The 19,994-nt window shown below is 47.6% G+C and overlaps 2 protein-coding genes across 2 annotated transcripts; one reads left to right on the top strand and one right to left on the bottom strand.

The window, feature by feature from the left end:
- Window positions 1-135: 135 nt before the first annotated feature.
- On the bottom strand, window positions 136-6,488 carry ostn (osteocrin). The gene is made up of 4 exons (XM_056611978.1): window positions 6,320-6,488; window positions 2,645-2,776; window positions 1,898-2,109; window positions 136-1,714 (listed from the first exon to the last, which is right to left on the bottom strand). The coding sequence occupies exons 2-4, from the start codon at window positions 2,774-2,776 to the stop codon at window positions 1,630-1,632; spliced, it is 429 nt and encodes a 142-aa protein (XP_056467953.1). The 5' UTR covers window positions 6,320-6,488; the 3' UTR covers window positions 136-1,629.
- A 9,741-nt stretch (window positions 6,489-16,229) lies between these two features.
- Window positions 16,230-18,620, top strand: gmnc (geminin coiled-coil domain containing). Its single transcript, XM_056610379.1, has 5 exons — window positions 16,230-16,287; window positions 16,511-16,599; window positions 17,287-17,403; window positions 17,550-17,940; window positions 18,394-18,620. Exons 1-5 carry the CDS (start codon window positions 16,230-16,232, stop codon window positions 18,618-18,620), a joined length of 882 nt encoding a protein of 293 aa, XP_056466354.1.
- The last annotated feature ends 1,374 nt before the right edge of the window (window positions 18,621-19,994 follow it).

Raw genomic sequence — 19,994 nt, 5'->3', positions numbered from 1 at the left:
CTGGTGAGTAAACAACTGCATGCTTCATTCAGCTTAGACGTTTGACTTTTTGTCCACAATAAGTGAACTCGAACAAGACGTTGTAACGCCTCCCCCTAGTGGTTACTAGAGTAACCGACTCGTTGAGTCAACGTTTACACGGGACCTAATGGAAATAACACTGATATGGAGGTGTGATTTGATCCTTTTCGCTTTAGTTTTATACATTTGTTGACCGTACCTTCATTTATGTTGCGTTGAGAGTGAGATTCGAGTTTGGGTTTGAACGCAAACTATATTAGCCATTCAGCTAATAGCCACTGTTTATTGCCAAGAGAAATAACAAGAGAAATATTAAAGAAGCAAAAGACAAAAAAAAAGGCGTTGTTGTTGACTGCTTGTATGTTGATGGGCCTCCATGTTAAATTGAAGACATAATAATGGTTTATGAACCTGGACACAAATGTATTCCAACAGACCATTGCTGTAGTTTGACACAGAAACCATTGTACTAAATGTGTACAGTTTAATAATCAAGCAAAGACGAGCATTACATTAAAAAAAACTAAAACACAGGCCGTTTTTACACATGGACATTGTCAGATGTATCAACGTTACTATGGCAGGATAAAGATACTGTCTGGAACGCTTGAGCAACTAAATACCATAACCTTTGACCCCTTGTGGGGTAGGACAGTACAGTTCTAACCAGGTAGTTATTACCAGTCCTTACAACCAGTTATAACATAACCAGATATAATCAGTTCTAACATAACCAGGTATTACCACTTATATTATGTTATTACCAGATGCATCATCACCATTCGTTACTTACCAGTTATAACTGGTTACTACCTGGTTCTGGCATAAAAGGATGTTCCTGCTCACCCAGTGTTAAGCAAGACCTGACAACTAATATCAGGGATACTAACCAACAACTCAAGTTAAGTCGTGTCACATTCAGGTCGAAGCAGAGGCCTCCCGTTGCCGTTGGTGGACAGAAATGTGTGCGTGTGTGAGCCGCTCAAATTATATTGTGAAAGGAAGGTACTGCTGCCCCCTGTCTTACTCCAGGAGTCAGAAGAGCAGGTTAAAAGGGAGGAGGCTAAGGTGTAGGAGAGACAGGAGCTGCAGTTAGGCGGTTTTTAGGTTGTAGGAGAAGCAGTGTGACGTTGCCATGTGATGCGTTGCATGGATAAGCAGGTGTGTAGGATACTCCACCAAGGGTTTTTGGTTTTCTGATCAATAGAAGGGAGATTGTCTCTCTCCTAATTTGTCCACTGGTGCCAAATATAGTGTAATACACAATGCAACATATAATACGGATAACATCCGACCCATCATCCACAGTGATGTTAAGGCACACACTGGTTCTTTATAAAATGAATGGTCAAGGAGCAATATCTAACACGTATCACCTTCTTGATGCGACCAATGCACCAATGGATTGTCAGGGTATTATTAGTTGCCTGTGGGAGCCAGCTTTTGAGAGCGATGCTGGTGATTGGCCGGTTGTGGTGCACTCCTTAAAGGAAAAACGCTATCCCAATACCTTATTTTCTCACATTAATTTAGCTCTCAGCTGAAGGTCCATCCGCCGAACTGCCACAGCTGTCCACAGGATGGTGCTATTGGGTGGCTGCAGGAACACTAGCCTCGATTGTTGGGTAACCGGCTGACTCCAATTCTGTCCATCGTTGGACTGATTCTCCGCCTCGGCAACTCCACTACCTTTCTAGAAAACATCAGGATGTTAGCATCTCTCAATATAAGTACCGGTGTGTGTGTGTGTGTGTGTGTGTGTGTGTGTGTGTGTGTGTGTGTGTGTTTGTGTCTGTGTGTCTGCTAGATATGTTCTATGTTTGGTTCCATCACTTGGTTCTAACTAGGTTCCGTGTCTAGGTTCAGAGGCTCTCACCTCTTCTTTGATGCTTGTTTGGTATCCATGCCGCTGATTGACAGCCGGTCCAAAGGCGTGTTGCCTCCTGGGAAACTGCGCTTCCTCTTTGGCTCCATGACATCATTCTCCATCCTGACCAGGCGGTCCAGAAGAAGCAGCTTTTCAGACATCTTCTCCCTGGCCTTCTCCCCTCCAGAGGGCCGAGCCAGGTTAGACTGCAGCTCAGGAACCTGAAACATCCAGGTTAGACTGTAACAGAAGCCTGAACCAGCCAGGTAAGACTGTAACAGAAGCCTGAACCAGCCAGGTAAGACTGTAACAGACACCTGAACCAGCCAGGTTAGACTGTAACAGACACCTGAACCAGCCAGGTTAGACTGTAACAGACACCTGAACCAGCCAGGTAAGACTGTAACAGACACTTGAACCAGCCAGGTTAGACTGTAGCAGACACCTGAACCAGCCAGGTTAGACTGTAACAGACCCCTGAACCAGCCAGGTTAGACTGTAAAAGTCTCCTGAACCAGCCAGGTTAGACTGTAACAGACACCTGAACCAGCCAGGTAAGACTCTAACAGACACTTGAACCAGCCAGGTAAGACTGTAACAGACACTTGAACCAGCCAGGTTAGACTGTAACAGACACCTGACACCCAGTTGTGTCTTCTTATGTTTCCATAACCCATTAAAGTTGTACTGGGCCGCTCCCAGTAGAACCACCCCCAGGGGTCAACGGTGCACGGTGTGTGACGGTGTCTCTCTGACCTGGGGTGCGAGCCGAGAGGACAGGCGCAGGCCGAGGTGCTGTGGGAAGCGAGGAGGGGGGTGCAGGGCGTCTGAGTGGGCAAGCAGGCCGACGGACAGCAGGCTGGGCAGGAGCCAAACACACGCCAGCATCTACAAACACACACATTTCAATAAAATAAGCCACACATAACAGCCTCTACAAACACACACATCACAATAATATCAACCATACACACACACCGGCCTCTACAAACACACACATCACAATAATATCAACCTCACACACACACACCATTGGCCACAAACACACACATCACAATGATATCAACAACACACAGCGGCATCCTCAAACACGCACATCACAATAATATCAGCCACACACACACACACACACACACACACACACACACACACACACACACACACACACACACACACACACACACACACACACACACACACACATCAGCATCTATAAACGTGCATGTCACAACAATATTACTTCTGCAAACAAACATATCACAATAATATCACATCTACTAACACACATTACATTCATATTAATATTGTTATTAATTAATTATATTAATTAATATCATTAATAGCCCATCTCAAACATACATATCCCAACAATGTCATATCGACAAACACGCATATCTCAATAATCGGGCTGAACATCACCAGCATCCACAAACACACATCCCAATAATATCAGATCTACAACCACACGTATCACAATATTATCTACGACATCTCTCTCTCACTCTATCAATAACAAAGTCCTACAAAAAGATGAGGCGAAGTGACAATCAACCCCGACTCGTTCTGTAAAGACCCATTCTGTGCTGTAATATATCTCTCTCTCTGTCTGTTTTCTGTCTGTCTGTCTGTCTGTCTGTCTGTCTGTCTGTCTGTCTGTCTGTCTGTCTGTCTGTCTGTCTGTCTGTCTGTCTGTCTGTCTCTGTCTCTCCCTCTCAGACACACATCCGTCTGGCTCTCTGTCTACAGTGTGTGTGCGTTTCAGGTTCCAATGATACTGTGCCGGTGTGTTTACCTTGACCCACAATGCATCAGTGAGAACCTGAGAGGCTGTGAGAATGGCGAGCAGTAAACTGTGGGAATACTTGGAGGAAGTTATAATATTATCTCTGGGAGGAAGCTACATGCTCCGCTAATCAGAACTGCTCCGCCTAGCCAGCACATGACATCATCTAGGTCAGGTCTGTCTGTGTCTGCCTGCCTACCTGCCTGCCTGCCTGTCTGTCTGTCTGTCTGTCTGTCTGTCTGTCTGTCTGTCTGTATGACTGTCTTTCTGTCTGCAGTGGAGGGCTGGTTCCCAACCCCTGGATCGCTGATTGGCACCACCTCGGGCTGTGAGAACCAAGTATCCGGGTTCTGCGACCAAATGGAAGTGCCTAATCGGGGACATTTCACCCCCCTTCACTACAATACAAAGCAACATAAGTTATATGGGTCATTACACATTCATGTTGACCAATCTCAACGATCAAAACTAAAATATTTCCTAGGGTATATAAAGGTCCACCTGATGGCACTATATATTAAAACATTGAGATGGGTGCAGAGTCTGCTGCTAGGGGTCAAAGTTCAGAACCCAGGGCCTGGCGATATAGGGCAGCTATATCAGCGCTAACTTCAACAATTTCCTCCATACCTGGACGTCCGAGGCTATAGCCTTCAATGTTTTATGAACAGTCGTGGACCTCTTTGTACAAAAATAATAATATTATAAAAATAGCGGATCTTTTCATCGTCATTGTCCTTCGTCACACCTTACACCTTCATCATCACACCTTCGATGCATGTGCAATGCATCTAAGCCCTTGGAAATAATATTATAGCTTGGTCAAAAAAGCAATGAAGTTGATCTTTACTTCACTTGGAGTGAATGTGTGTGTGTGAGTGTGTGTGTGTGTGTGTCTGTACGTAGGTATGACTAATTTATACACTCATCATGTGTTCCCACACTTAAGAGGAAGAACAGACAAACAGCAAATCAGCCAGCCCCCCCCCCCTGCTCTCACCCTCCCTATGTTCCTCAGCCATCGAGAAGTGTTGCGATGACACACCTTGGATTGACTGGCCCGATCCACACTACAAACCAATCACGGACGAGATGCCCTGATTGGTCAGAAATGTGCCCGGAGTGGCTTTAAAAGTCAGGTGGGTCATTTATTTCAGTACTGTGTTAGTACGCTGGTACTACCATGTCAGTAGTGGGTTAGTGCTGTGTTAGTAGTGTGGAGCTACTATGTTGGTACTTTGGTACTACTATGTTAGTGCTGTTGTACTAGTTGATTAATACTTTGGTATTCAATTTATATTTTTCCTTCGGACTACTACACAGAGGTCAGAGGTCATAACAGGATTATATCACACGCCCCTTTTGCTAACGAGATAACTTCTCTCTCTCCTACGCACGCACAACGCACTATATTGACTAGCAACATCAGCTAATTTTAGGATTTTCCAGCTCTACAAATAAACACTTTGGACGTCACGTCCCCTCGTACACACTCTGCATTCTCTGGAACACGCACACACACTGGCACACACACACACACACACACACACTCTCGCACAAAAGCACACACGCAGTATACTTGCTTACTGTAACATACTGAATGAATGCATGGCTCAGCCACCGGGCTCTGTGATGCACGCTGCAGTTCATCTTTTCATAAGAGAACTGAGCGGCCCCTTACAGCTACCCTCCATGTAGGATTACATTATTATTATAGAGAGTAATTCATTAGTATTCAAGAGATAAATGCATTATGAATACCTGATTATGATAGTTATGAAGGCTTTATGAATCCATTGTTATAGATTATAGATTAAAACATAGAGATGAATACATTAGTTATGCATTATTATTATCATAGAGATTAATGCATTATTATTAAATTATTATAGAGATTAAAACATTATTATAGAGATGGATACATTATTATTAAAGAGATGCAGGAATTATTAAATCATTATTATAGAGTTTAAAACATAGAGATGAATATGTCAGTTATGCATCATCATTATAGAGATGAATGCATTATTAATACATTATTATTATACAGATCAATGTATTATGAATACATAACTATTTTAGAGATTATAACAGAGATGTATACATTATTTTATAGAGATGGATGCATTATTAATGCATTATTAAAAAAAGGATGAATACATTATGAGTATGACACTTATTAAAGAGATAATACAACATTTTGATGGAAAGGAATGCATTATGAATACATTATTATTTTACAAATTAAAACATAGAGATGAAGGCATTAGTAATACGCTATTATTATAGAGATGAATGCATTATTAATACATAATTATTGCAAAGATTAAAACATTATTATTATAGAGAGTAATACATTGTATTATAGATATGAATGCATTATGAATGCATTATTATACAGATTAAAAGAAGTCAAGAGTCATACATATTCTAGAGATGAATCTATTATGATAAAATACTGGACGTTATAAAACGTTATAATTATAGACACAAATACATTATTATTACAGTATGACTATAAACATTTAAACATCATGATTCAATTATGAATTCATTGTTACTATTAAAGCGGTAAATACATAATTAATACATATTGATTATTATAAAACACTCACAGACAACCAGATGATAATTGTGTCAAAGCCTACCTTTGGAGATCTTCAGAGAACTGATCAGGGCCAGCGATGCAGACAGACAGAGGGTGAGAGAGAGAGAGACAGGGAGACAGAGAGACAGGGGGAGAGAGAGACATGCAGAGACAGCTCTTGGAATGTGTTCCAATGTTCTTCTGCTACTGTGTGAAGTAGTACTCAGCTTATATAGACAGTGCCGAAACCTGTCCGCCAATCAGAACACCCCTCCCATGACATCACCACTCCTGCAGCACTTTCCACTGTATGGCTGTCGCTCTACCTGTCTGTCTGTCTGCATCTCAATGTGTGTATGTGTTTGTGTGTGTGTGTGTGTGTGTGTGTGTGTGTGTGTGTGTGTTTCAATTAATCACTGTCTCACTGTTCATCAAAAGGAGGAGGGGGAACTTCTGTCTGTCTGTCTCTCTACCTGTCTGTCTCTCTACCTGTCGGCCTATCTACCTGTCTGTCTTTGTACCTGCCGTCTGTTCTCTTCTTCAAGAGGAAGAGGAGAACTTCTTCCCTGTCCTTCGCTCTCTGAACTCTTCCCATCTTCCTGATGGTAAGAACACCGATGATGTGGAGGAGGAGGAGGAGGTGAGGAGGTGAGGAGGTGAGGAGGGGGAGGTGAGGTGGAGGTGGAAGAGCAGAAGGAGGAGGAGGAGGTGGTGGAGGAGGAGGAGGAGCAGGAGGAGGAGGAAGAGGTGAGGAGGTGAGGAGGGGGAGGTGAGGTGGAGGTGGAGGTGGAAGAGCAGAAGGAGGAGGAGGTGGTGGAGGAGGAGGTGGAGGAGGAGGAGGAGGTGAGGAGGTGAGGAGGTGAGGAGGGGGAGGTGAGGTGGAGGTGGAAGAGCAGAAGGAGGAGGTGGAGGAGGAGGAGGAGGATGAGATGGATGAGGTGGATGACGAGTTGAGGAGGAGGAAGAAGAGCTGAGGAGGGGTGGTGTAGCTCTAGGCAGGGTGGTGTAGCTGTTGAAGGGGTGGTGTAGCTGTAGGAGGTTGGGTTGTAGCTGTAGGAGCGTTGTTGTAGATGTATGAAGGGTGGTGTAGCTGTAGTAGGGTCGGTGTGGCTGGATGAAGGGTGGTGTAGCTGTTGGAGGGGTGGTGTAACTGTAGGATGGGTGGTGTCGCTGTAGGAGGGGTGGTGTAACTGTAGGAGGGGTGGTGTAACTGTAGGATGGGTGGTGTCGCTGTAGGATGGGTGGTGTCGCTGTAGGAGGGGTGGTGTCGCTGTAGGAGGGGTGGTGTCGCTGTAGGAGGGGTGGTGTAGCTGTAGGAGGGGTGGTGTCGCTGTAGGAGGGGTGGTGTCGCTGTAGGAGGGATGGTGTAGCTGTAGGAGGGGTGGTGTCGCTGTAGGACAGGTGGTGTCGCTGTAGGACAGGTGGTGTCGCTGTAGGAGGGGTGGTGTAACTGTAGGATAGGTGGTGTCGCTGTAGGAGGGGTGGTGTAACTGTAGGAGGGTTGGTGTAACTGTAGGATGGGTGGTGTCGCTGTAGGAGGGGTGGTGTAGCTGTAGGAGGGGTGGTGTCGCTGTAGGAGGGGTGGTGTAGCTGTAGGAGGGGTGGTGTAGCTGTAGGAGGGGTGGTGTCGCTGTAGGAGGGGTGGTGTAAGCATAGGAAGGATGGTGCAGCTGTAGGGTTCCCTCTCTTCCTGTCAATCTGTAATCCTTCTGCAGAACATGACCTGGAAAATAGCTGTGTGTGTGTGTGTGTGTGTGTGTGTGTGTGTGTGTGTGTGTGTGTGTGTGTGTGTGTGCGCGTGTGTTTTGGATCTCTCCTGGCCAGTGTGGGAATCTCCGTGGCAATGGTTTCCGTGGTGATGCTGTTTGGTGACCCTGGTCTCTCAACTCGGAAGCTGGATTGAGAACCATGATGACTTTGCCAGTGTACACACACACACACACACACACACACACATACACACACACACACACGCCCTCTCTCTCTCTCTCTCTCTCTCTCTCTCTCTCTCTCTCTCTCTCTCTCTCTCTCTCTCTCTCTCTCTCTCTCTCTCTCTCTCTCTCTCTCTCTCTCTCTCTCTCTCTCTCTCTCTCCATGATGACTTTAACAGGTCAGTGTGTGTGTGAAGCTGAATTCATCTGACAGCCGTCTGCTTTTTTTAGGAGGCCGTGTACCGGCTGTGATGAACCGTCAACATAATACCAGATGAATAATTATGAATATTTAATGCAATTTATTAAAGGGAAAATAACGCAAAGAACACATTTCCCCAATGGTCCACGGTTCGGCCAATGGTTCGTGTGTGGACAGAGCGGAGTTGAATGTACGGAGCGGACTGTACAGTGAGGACCGGGTGGAGGCCAGGGACGGAGGGGCCCTAGGACCGGGTGGAGGCCAGGGACGGAGGGGCCCTAGGACCGGGTGGAGGCCAGAGGCGGAGGGGCCCTCTAGGACCGGGTGGAGGCCAGGGACGGAGGGGCCCTCTAGGACCGGGTGGAGGCCAGAGACGGAGGGGCCCTAGGACCGGGTGGAGGCCAGGGACGGAGGGGCCCTCTAGGACCGGGTGGAGGCCAGGGACGGAGGGGCCCTCTAGGACCGGGTGGAGGCCAGGGACGGAGGGGCCCTCTAGGATCGGTGGAGGCCAGGGACGGAGGGGCCCTCTAGGACCGGGTGGAGGCCAGGGACGGAGGGGCCCTCTAGGACCGGGTGGAGGCCAGGGACGGAGGGGTCCTCTAGGGGTCCTCCAGGGCTAGGTGGAGGCTGGGGGAGTCCGTGGGGGGGACGGGGGGACGGGGGGGTAGGGGTTCCTAGCAGGGAGGTTGTCTCACTGTGAAAACACACCTGTCTTAATAACACTAATGACACCGCCAATTAGCCGCCACCTTCCGGCCCACCGCTGATGTCATGTTACCCCCACATCCGCCATCACCATGGCAACACGACCAGGACATCCCGGGACCTCCACAGAGGCGGATTGAGTTCTAAAAATACTCTTCCCACTGTGTGTGTGTGTGTGTGTGTGTGTGTGTGTGTGTGTGTGTGTGTGTGTGTGTGTGTGTGTGTGTGTGTGTGTGTGTGTGTGTGTGTGTGTGTGTGTGTGTGTGTGTGTGTGGGAGAGAGCCTGGGGTTAAACACTCCAAAAAACAGGGCTGGAATGTGTGTGTGCTGGAAAAAGTGAGCGTGGTAACGGGAGGTCGGGATAATGAAGGATCCCAACAGAGAGAGACAGGCCTAGATGTAGAGGAGATAGAAGCAACTTACTATACCGTAGCATCTAGATGTAGCCGGTACAGCCAGTAAAGTCTACTGGTCATATTGGGAGCTGCCCAGTACAATCACAGACTTCTATTGGTTGTACTGGGAGCTGGCCAGATAAACACATTATGCTACTGGACCTGGAAGACTCTAGTTATACTTGCTGCTCCCAACGTCCACTAGCAGAAGACTGGGGTTGACCTGTCCCCAGTCTTCTGCTAGTGGACGTTGGGAGCAGCAAGTATAACTAGAGTCTTCCAGTGGACACTGGCAGCTGCCCATTATAATCAGTGTCTTTGGGATAATACCGGGGTCCACCTGCAGAGGTCGCTGTGAGGCCCTGTCCCGGGGATGTTTTCAGAACCACACTTCATTCGTTTTTAAAAATGTTTTTATGCGATGGGGATCGAAGTTTTCCCTCGGCCTACCAGCCGTTTACCCATTAGCAGTGTTGAGTATAGTCATGTTTCTGTGCTATGTTACTAGCTGCTGGTCGGACTAATAATGAACAAAACCAGTTGAGAACTTCAACTGGTACAGAAAGTAGCAGAGGGCCGTCGACCTGCGACAGATAACCACAGGACCATGTCTGTGACCGTGTCTCGGCCTGGCCCCCCCGACCCCCTTTCTAAATATATGGACATATGATCAAACGTTTGTTGTTGCTTGCGTCCCCATTTCTTACGCAGTGAGTACAACCCCAGGACCTTCTTCTGTAGTCTTCCTCTCTTTTCTACTGGTGGACACTGGGAGGCTGTCTGAGGGGAGAGAACGGGACCAGAGGGTGGAGTGGACGAGATGAGAAGGGAACAGTTAAGTCCAGCTGTGTGTTTGGAGCAGCAGGGAACAGCAGGTAACTAACCCAAACATAATCTAATACTCTGCAGCGCGACTCGGGTTACTCAGAGAGATGTTGAATCATGCGTCCTGCGGCCTTTAAGGATCACCCCAGTCGCTTCTGAGCACAGAACTCGTCAACCTCCTCATGTCCACTGAGAGCAACGCGGCGTCAACATCCTCATCATCTACCCACCAACACCAGCTCCCTGGGACCTACTGGGCCTACTAGACCCACCTACATGGGCCTGGACCTGTAACCTGGACCAGGACCCAAACAAGACCTCTAACCTGGACCAGAAGGAAGAGGGGAAGAGAGAGAGGGAGACAGAGAGAGAGACAGAGAAAGGGAGAGAGAGGGGGAGAGAGAGAGGGGGAGAGAGAGAGAGAGAGAGAGAGAGAGAGAGAGAGAGAGAGAGAGAGAGAGAGAGAGAGAGAGAGAGAGAGAGAGAGAGAGAGAGAGAGAGAGAGAGAGAGAGAGAGAGAGAGAGAGAGACACACACACAGCCCGCACACACAGATTGGGAGCTAGGGAGAGAGGGAGGTGAATAAGAATCGGTACACCACCTGTTTCTCTCTAACACATGCTGACACATTATATTCATGTTCCACTGTGTGTGTGTGTCCACTGAGATGTAAACAAAAGTGTGTGTGTGTGTGTGATAGGTGGATTTGTGTTAACAAGTACACTGAGCTAATTAGAAACATTCAAGCTTGTCCTCTGGTATGATGTTTGTTTTCATTGTTCTGTCTGTTGGCCTGTCTGGCTGTAGGTTTGGCTGCCTGGCTGTCCGTCTGTATTTTTTATATTTATTTTTAATCTTTTCAAGAGCTGCTGCCACCAGATGGCACCAAAGACACATCATTAACCACACTCACACACGTACACACTGTGTGTGCTGCTGTGATTTTAAAGGGAAGTGTTCCTGATGGTATAGTCTGTTCCTATATACTGTTCTAAAGTAAGTGTTCCTGATGGTATCATTTGTTTATATCTGGAGTGTTTAAAGGGATATGTTCCTGATGGTATAGTCTGTTCCTATCTATACTGTTTTAAAGGAAGTGTTCTTGATTGTATAGTCTGTTCCTAGTGTTTTAAAGGCAAGTGTTCCTGATGGTAGAGTTTGTTCCTATCGCCAGTGTTTTAAAGGGGAGGAAGTGTTCCTCATGGTATAGCTTGTTCGTATCTATACTGTTTTAAAGGGAATGAGGTGTTCCTGATGGTATAGTCTGTTCCTATCTGGAGTGTTTTAAAGGGAAGTTTTCCTGCTGGTATTGTTTTTTTCTATCTGGATTGTTGTGAAGGAAAAGGAAGTGTTCCTGCTGGTATAGTTGGCATTAGATTAAGAAGGGAACTCTGTCTCCAGCTGGTCGTCTGTGTTGCGGAGCTACAGGCGGTCCTCTCTCGGAAGCCAGATGTGTCTATCATGACCCTTTTCTATCGCTAGGTCTCTGTATGTTGCTTCTGTCGCTCTGTCAGAGCGAAGGGGCTGACGAGCCACGGGAGCGCATGGCGGTGGGGCAGTGGGGCAGTGCTAAGGTAACGGTTAAGATGTCTGTAAACAGAAGATATACTGTCCTCGTGTTTCACACCACCTTTATTCTCTGTGTCACACGATCTGCCTCTCAAGAGCTTTAAAGAGTAGAACTAGTTCCACGTCAGAAGAGATTTGGCCTGTCAACGACCACGTACGGACAGACAGACACGGGATTCGTTATCGAACATTTCTCTTTCGGTGCAGGGGATATTGGGTTCTGGGTTAAGGAGTTTGATTCTGAAGTATTGAAATTGTGTTGGGCCAAGACATTCCTCTGGGATGACACTTTATTTTTGGTCTGCTCATAGGTCCTAAGAACCCCTGTAGCCACACAGACAGGCTGACACAGCGATGGACATACGGACAGAGAGGTGGACACAAAGCACACATTTGAAAGACAGAGTGATTTACTGACCTTTAGTGCATGTGCAGAAAGAAGCTCAGACCAGAATTTGTTGAAGGTGGTTCCGCATCAAGTACATCAAATCGTCTGCGGGAGGAGATCCCTCAGCGAGGTGTGTTGAGGTTTGGTTTGGTGTGCTGATAGAAAATAGAAGAGAAGTGAAAATAAAATAAGACCAGCTATGACTGAGCTGCCAGGCTGGAGGACCTTGGCGTCGTTCTTAGAAGTTTAAGAAGAGTTCATCATTTTATTGAACCTTTTCAGGAAAGTTGTTCATTCATTGTAAATTAGACATGACCGTTTAAAGTAGAAAGCTTTTCTTGCCTTTCCTTGTCTAACCTGATTATAGATCATGGTATTATGTTCAATTGTTTTGGGCTGTCCAAAGTTAATGCAGCTTTGTATCCTAGACATTTCTACAAAAAGTTGCGTAAGAGGACATTTTAATTAGATAATCCAATCTATTTTCAGCCTTGTTGGTCAGCCGTATGCAATCACAGCCAAGCACGGCTATAGAGCTACTGGCCTGACTCCCCGTCTCTCTCCCCCCCTTTCTCTCCCCCCTCTGGCTTTTGCTCCCCCTCCACCATTTGTCTCTCCCTCTCCTCTCTTTCTGTCCCCCCTCTCTCTCTTCTCTCTCTCCCTCTCTCTCGCTCTGTATATATATATAATTGGTCCTAATCTCTCTGCAGGCGGCCATTGTTTAAGCGAAAGGAGTTTAACAGCACGAGACCACTGACCCCCTCGCACACACACACGCACGCACACACACACACACACACACACACACACACACACACACACACACACACACACACGCACACACAGGCACACACGCACGCACACACACACACACACACACACACACACACACACACACACACACACACACACACACACACACACACACACACACACACACACACACACACACACACACACACACACACACACACACACACACACACTCTCCCTGTTTTGGGCAGGGAGAGGACGTACTTGTTGACATGTTTAGCAGAAGTCACTTAAACCACCTCCATTAACACCCCAGTGGGGGGCGTGTGTGTGTTGGGGCAGCCTGACATCTGTTGGTTAGATTCCCAGGTAGGAGGGCTCCACCTGTAGGCCGACAGACCCCCACTGAGGCCCAATTAACTGTCAACTGCTGCACATACAGGAGGTCAGTCTGTCTGTCTGCTGGCCTGTCTATCTGTCAGATTGTCTGTCTGTCTGCTGGTCTGTCGTTAACTTTCTACTGGTTATATTGGATTGCTCACAGTATAACCATTATAATACAGCACAGCATATGACTAGTTAACAATCATTCGCCGATGGCGAAGTGAATAGTGGGGAATAGCCCACTAGGGCTATTCACAGCACTGTTCACGGAGCCTGAGGTGAATAAATGTTTAAGTATATACTACACGGGAATACTCAAGATAACACTTTTTGCCGTGATTTATTTGTTTTTATTAGCGGTTTATTTGTTTTTATTAGCGTTGCAAAGCAACGCTAATACTGAACAGAATATTACTGTAGAGCATGACTAGTATTACCGTAGTTATGCTAGGAGCTGACCAGTAAAATACTGTAGAGCAATACTAGTTATACTGGGAGCTGACCAGTATAATACTGTAGAGCAGTACTATTATACTTGAAGCTGACAAGTATAGTACTAGTTATACTGAGAGCTGACCAGTATACTGTAGAGTATAGTACTAGTTATAGAGAGAGTAGAACAGCTCCCAGTATAACCAGTACTAGTTGGACTAGTTATTCTGGTTGGTCGTGGCGGGGGGTACGCTCGCTGTCGGCCACACGCTAACGACACGCCAGCCTGCTGCCTGGCAACAACAAACACATCAAAGAGGAGTTAAGAAGTTAATCTGGAGACGGACACACCCCCCACACACGCTGCCTACTCTCACACCCCCCCCCCCCTACACACGCTGTCTTCACACACACACACACACACACACACACACACACACACACACACACACACACACACACACACACACACACACACACACACACACACAAAGCAGTTGACCACTGTGTGTGCTGGGAGTTGACCAATAAGTCCCCCGCCAAGTGAGAGCTAATGGTTCCAGCTCCTTGATCTTCTAGAACTCACCTCTCTCTGCCTAAACCCAGCAGGTCTAGACCTCTCTCTCTCTCTCTCTCTCTCTCTCTCTCTCTCTCTCTCTCTCTCTTTCTTTCTCTCTCCCAAAAACCCAGCCATTCTAGATCGCTCTCTCTCTCTCTCTCTCTCTCTCTCTCTCTCTTTCTTTCTCTCTCCCAAAAACCCAGCCATTCTAGACCGCTCTCTCTCTCTCTCTCTCTCTCTCTCTCTCTCTCTCTCTCTCTCTCTCTCTCTCTCTCTCTCTCGCTCGCTCGCTCGCTCTGTCTCTCTCTCTCTCACTCTCGGAAAATACTTGATTGTAATTAGTTAGGCCTAATGTTATAGAAAGGGGTTGGCATTGTAAATCAATAAAATAAAATGTTTGAAGATAGAATGCAAGTTGTTTTTATAATGTTTCTCTCCTCTCCTCTCATATCCTCTCCTCCCAACTCCCAACTCCCCTCTTCGCCTCGCCTCTCCTCTCCTTTCCTCCCCCTCTCCTCTAAACTCCGCTCCTCTCCTCCCGCTCTACTGTCATATCTCCTCCTCTCCCCCTCTAAACGTTAATATCTTACAGGATGGTATGTCAGGTTGTTGAGTTTGTCCGCCGGCCACGCGCCGTCCAATTTCTCGTTAATTCAGTAAACACACGTACATACGCACACACACGCACGCATGCCTGCAACCTCGCTCACTGACTCTGAGATGAAGGCTTGGTATCAGCCTATAGTATAGTCAGGTATTAGAGTTTTCGGGCGGAGTTGGCGCGTAAACTAAAACCGCAATCCAACACGTCATCGCCGCTGACAGTCCAATCAGATTACTCGGTTTGACGAGCCGTAGTCGCTCGTGTTGAATGAAGACAAGTCGCTCCTCTCTCTCAAAACATAACGAGTGTGACAGACAGACAGACAGACACACAACCACACACACGCATACACACACGCACACACAACAGGACTGCAGCCGCACTCACCGTCCTCCCGCTAGCCCTCTCCCCGTCATGGTGAGTTATCATTATCCTTGACGATGCAAAATCTTCTCTGTATTATAGATTTTTGGATTAATATGGATTTATTGCTAAAGAAAATGTACAACCTTTTTAATTTATAAGGGTTGCTATATCGATGATTAATTGTGTATGACCCAGCATGTTGGTTATTGTCTCCACTTGTTCACCTATCGATATAGGACCATTTTGTTAAAGTGTTGAATGAAGACATTAAATATAGGATAGTTATTTATCATTATCAAGTTAGTTGGACTCCTATTTAGTTTGAACAAATAGCGTCACATCTATATACCTTAGTAGTTCTAGTAATTCTAAGAAGTTATCTCTGTCTCTGCATCTGCAATTGAAAAACATTGACATTGTTTCAATTGTATTAATCTATATTAATTAAAAAGAACAATCTGTTAAGCGAAAAAAATACATACAAATTACAGTAGAAAAGTACAATAGAAACACTAGGTAGTGGTCTAGGTAGGAGTGAGTTCATCTCCTGTGATAATGATCTTGAGGTAGTGGTCTGGGTGGGACTGAGTTAATCTCCTGTGATATGAAACATGAGGTAGTGTTCTGGGTTTTACTGAGTTCATCTCTTGTGATAATGATCTTGAGGTAGTGGTCTGTGTGGTACTGAGTTCATCTCTTGCGTTAATGATCTTATGGTAGTGGTCTGGGCAGGAGTGAGTTCATATCTCATGATTATTCATCTTTCAGAGTATCGCGGTGCCTTTCCAAGATGGGGTATTTGCAGGGGACCCCCCCGTGCACTGCGCCCCGCCTAGGGTACGCACTGTTGACGTCTCCATGGAAACGGTGGCCTCCGCATGGGTGCATGACGCTGGCTCGTCCTACCAGGGTCAGGGTGAGGTTATTAACATTATTAAAGTCACTCCGATTAGGGTTTACACAGTTTAGGGCAATTGGTCTCATTAAGTTTGAAATCACCTCACGCTACTGGAAGCTAATCCTGTTAATATTGAAACAGAGCTCAGCCTGCAGGCACCAAGCACCTTGTGCTACAGCTCAGAGGGGCTTCACCTCTCTCTCTGTCTGTTGGTCTGTCTAATCACCTGTGTGTTTTACAGAGAACCAGCATCTTTCATCCTATGGGGGTCTGTGTCCTCAACCAGAAGCAACCATTAAGCTCTCGCCTCACCTGCACAGGAACAAACAGGTATGAAGTTGCAATGTCTGACTCCCCTTTAACTCCAGAAAATGGTCCAGTCCTACACCCCTTTACATCCAGAACATGGTCCAGTCCTTCGCCCCGTACCTCATGACATGGTCCAGTCCTATACCCCTTTACATCCAGAACGTTGTCCATTCCTACGCCTCCATACCTCCAGACAGGGTCCATTCCTACGCCTCCATACCTCCAGACAGGGTCCGGTTCAACACCCCTATACCTCCAGACATGGTCCAGTCCTACACCTCCATACCTCCAGACATGGCCCAGTCCAACACCCCTATACCTCCAGACAGGGTCCGGTTCAACACCCCTATACCTCCAGACATGGCCCAGTCCAACACCACTATACCTCCAGACAGGGTCCAGTCCAACACCCCTATACCTCCAGACATGGCCCAGTCCAACACCCCTATACCTCCAGAACATGGCCCAGTCCAAAACCGCTATACCTCCAGAACATGGCCCAGTCAGACACCCCTGTTCTCCAGACAGGATCCTCCAGAAATGGCCCAGTCCAACACTACTATGCCTCCAGACATGGTCCAGCCCTACACCCCTTTGCATCCAGAACATGGCCCAGTGAGACACCCCTGTTCTCCAGACATGGCCCAGTCCAACACCCCTATACCCCCAGACATGGTCCATTCCTGATATCTGCATTTTCTCTCCCAGCTGCAGGACACCCTTCAACAGAGAGAGGAGGAGTTGGCCCGGCTGCAGCAGGAGAACGACAAACTGAGACACTTCCTCAGCTCCTCATTTGTGAAGAACCTGGAGGAGAAGGTCAAGGTATGACCAAAAGAAACCATTCAGACATCTTTAATAATCAATACATTTACCGCAATGAATAAATGTAATAAACCCCTACTATTTAAAATAATGCCATTTGTGCCAAAAGAGTTAATCCTCTCTGACTCTCACCCTCTCTTACACAGGGCCTCAGTTCAGACCATAGGGGTAACCTTAAAAGATGTCTCCAGCAGGACCACAGAACCGACCAGAACCTCAGTTCCTGTCGGTCACACCCAGCTGCCCAGCGCATCAGCACTCGCGTTTGTCGCAATCTCTTCCCTGAGTTCTGCTCTGACCCAGGTCCCCCCAGGGAACCAAACCTAGACCTCTGGGTTCTCCAGACACTGGGCCTCAAAGACCGGGACACCATCGACCCTTCTGCCTCCCCCAACTCCTTCCGACTCAACCCGTCCTCTTCCTCCATCCGACGGCTTACTCCTCCTCATCAGCCCTCTTCCCACTTCAGTGCTCCTTCTTCCTATGAGCCTTCGGCCATCCTGCCGGACCTTCCTCAGTCCCTCTCGTCCTCATCCTGTGACTTTGTTCTGACTTCCCCTCCAGACCGCCCTGACCTCACCACGTCTACCAGCCTTCAGCATTCCCATGCGGACAGCGCTAATGCTAACATTACTGCCACTCAACACCAAGATGCCTGCCACCCTTGCTACTCTCCAGACCAGTGCAATGACATCACTGCTCACTATTCTGCCACGACAACAGATCACTACCGCACCAACACTGCCCTCCTAGCTCCCGTCACACAGGGCCCCAAACACCCCAACTCTTCAGTCCTAGCCCCCCCCACAAAGGGCCCCAAACACCCCAACACTGCCGTCCTAGCCCCCCGCACACATGGGCTCAGCCATTCACTTGGAGCTGAGGGCATTACACCAGGTCTACCAGGGCTCGGTTCTTGGTCTGCCTCAGGTCCCGATCCTCCGACACACAGCCACCACAGCCTTCAACTCTCCCCCGTCCCCCCCCAAGCTCTGACGAGCCAGACCCACACCGCCCCGATCCCACAGCCAGGGGCCGTCCCTTCCTTTCAGATGCTCACACCCCCTCCCACGCCTCGCAAAGACGTGGTGTTCAGAGGGTCTCTCAGTCCCTCCAGCAGCTTCAAGACCCATAGCTTCCCCCAGGGACAGGCCTTCATCAGGAAGGACACACAGGGCTGCTGGAGCTTCACCTGGATCCCGAAACAGAATCCCTAGACTGGGGCTTCACCTGGATCCCGAAACCGAATCCCTAGACTGGGGCTTCACCTGGATCCCAAAACAGAAATCCTAGACTGGGGCTTCACCTGGATCCCGAAACAGAATCCCTGGACTGGGGCTTCACCTGGACCCCGAAACCGAATCCCTAGACTGGGGCTTCACCTGGACCCCGAAACCGAATCCCTAGACTGGGGCTTCACCTGGATCCTCAAGCATGAACTCTTGACCTTAGTCTTACCTGGATTCTCTAAAAGGGGCTCTAGACTGGAGCTTCATCTGCATCGTCAAACATGAGCTCTTGACCTGAGTTTAACCTGGATCCCCATCAAGGGGTGCTACAATAGCTGCGGCTGCCATGCCCCCCTTTCTTTCCTGAAAGGGAAGCTCTGCCTGGAGCCCTGGTCACAGAAAGATTGTCCATTTGCTTAAACCTTATGAAGGACCAGGAGAGAACTAACATTTAGCTGAGGAACATTTTTGGTGCTACGTTACACCAGCACACTGTACACTAGCACACTGTACAGTAGCACACTGCCGGTATACTCTAATGTGAGAAGGTTCCAGAGAGACATGGAGCCTGTGACCTGCGACCAGGAACATTCAACCTGAAACATGCAACCTGAAACAGGCAACTAGGAACATGTGACACAGAACATGTGACCAGTTACCTGGGAAAAAAAATGTAATAGCTACTTGAGATTGACCGATTGGTTCAGCTAGTTGGACTTGGTGGTTTCTTGGTAACTAGTTTCACCTGCTGCTTACCAGCGGCCTTAACTTGTTGGATGCTAGTTAGCTAGTTGTACCTGCTACTTAACTGGTTAACGGTGTAGACGTTTTTGTACTATCATATGCCATGGTTTGGTGAGGAGATATTAAAGATTTTAAATAATGCTTTATGACTCTGTGTGTGTGTGTGTGTGTGTGTGTGTGTGTGTGCGTGTGTACACGTGAGTTTTGGAAACTTGATTTGTTGTGGTGTGTGTTTGTTTGTGAAGTCCTGCCTTGCAGCTGTCACTTAGCAACTAGTGTGCCATACCGCCATGCCAGGTGACCTGCAGAGTGTTAGGCCTGTTACCATGGCTACTGGGTCCATGTGACCCGTGATCCGACGGCACCGCTCCATTCATTCTTCTCACAGTCACATGATCACTGTAGCTGACACCTGATTGGCTGTCCTGTTTGAATAGTGAGAACATAGAGGCAAGGGTCAAAGGTTATGGAACGGAACCCGTCGAGTTGTATTCCTAGTGAAGCTCACTAGGTAGAGCAAGGCACTAACACTGCAGGGTACCGGTGCTATTCCCCGTGTAGCTCAGTAGGTAGAGCAAGGCACTAAGACTGCAGGGTACCGGTGCTATTCCCCGTGTA

Source organism: Gadus chalcogrammus, chromosome 16, assembly GCF_026213295.1.
Source record: "Gadus chalcogrammus isolate NIFS_2021 chromosome 16, NIFS_Gcha_1.0, whole genome shotgun sequence".
Classification (NCBI taxonomy): Eukaryota; Metazoa; Chordata; class Actinopteri; order Gadiformes; family Gadidae; genus Gadus; species Gadus chalcogrammus.
The sequence above is the reverse complement of the archived record's forward strand: the minus strand, read 5'-3'. Positions and strand labels throughout refer to the sequence as shown.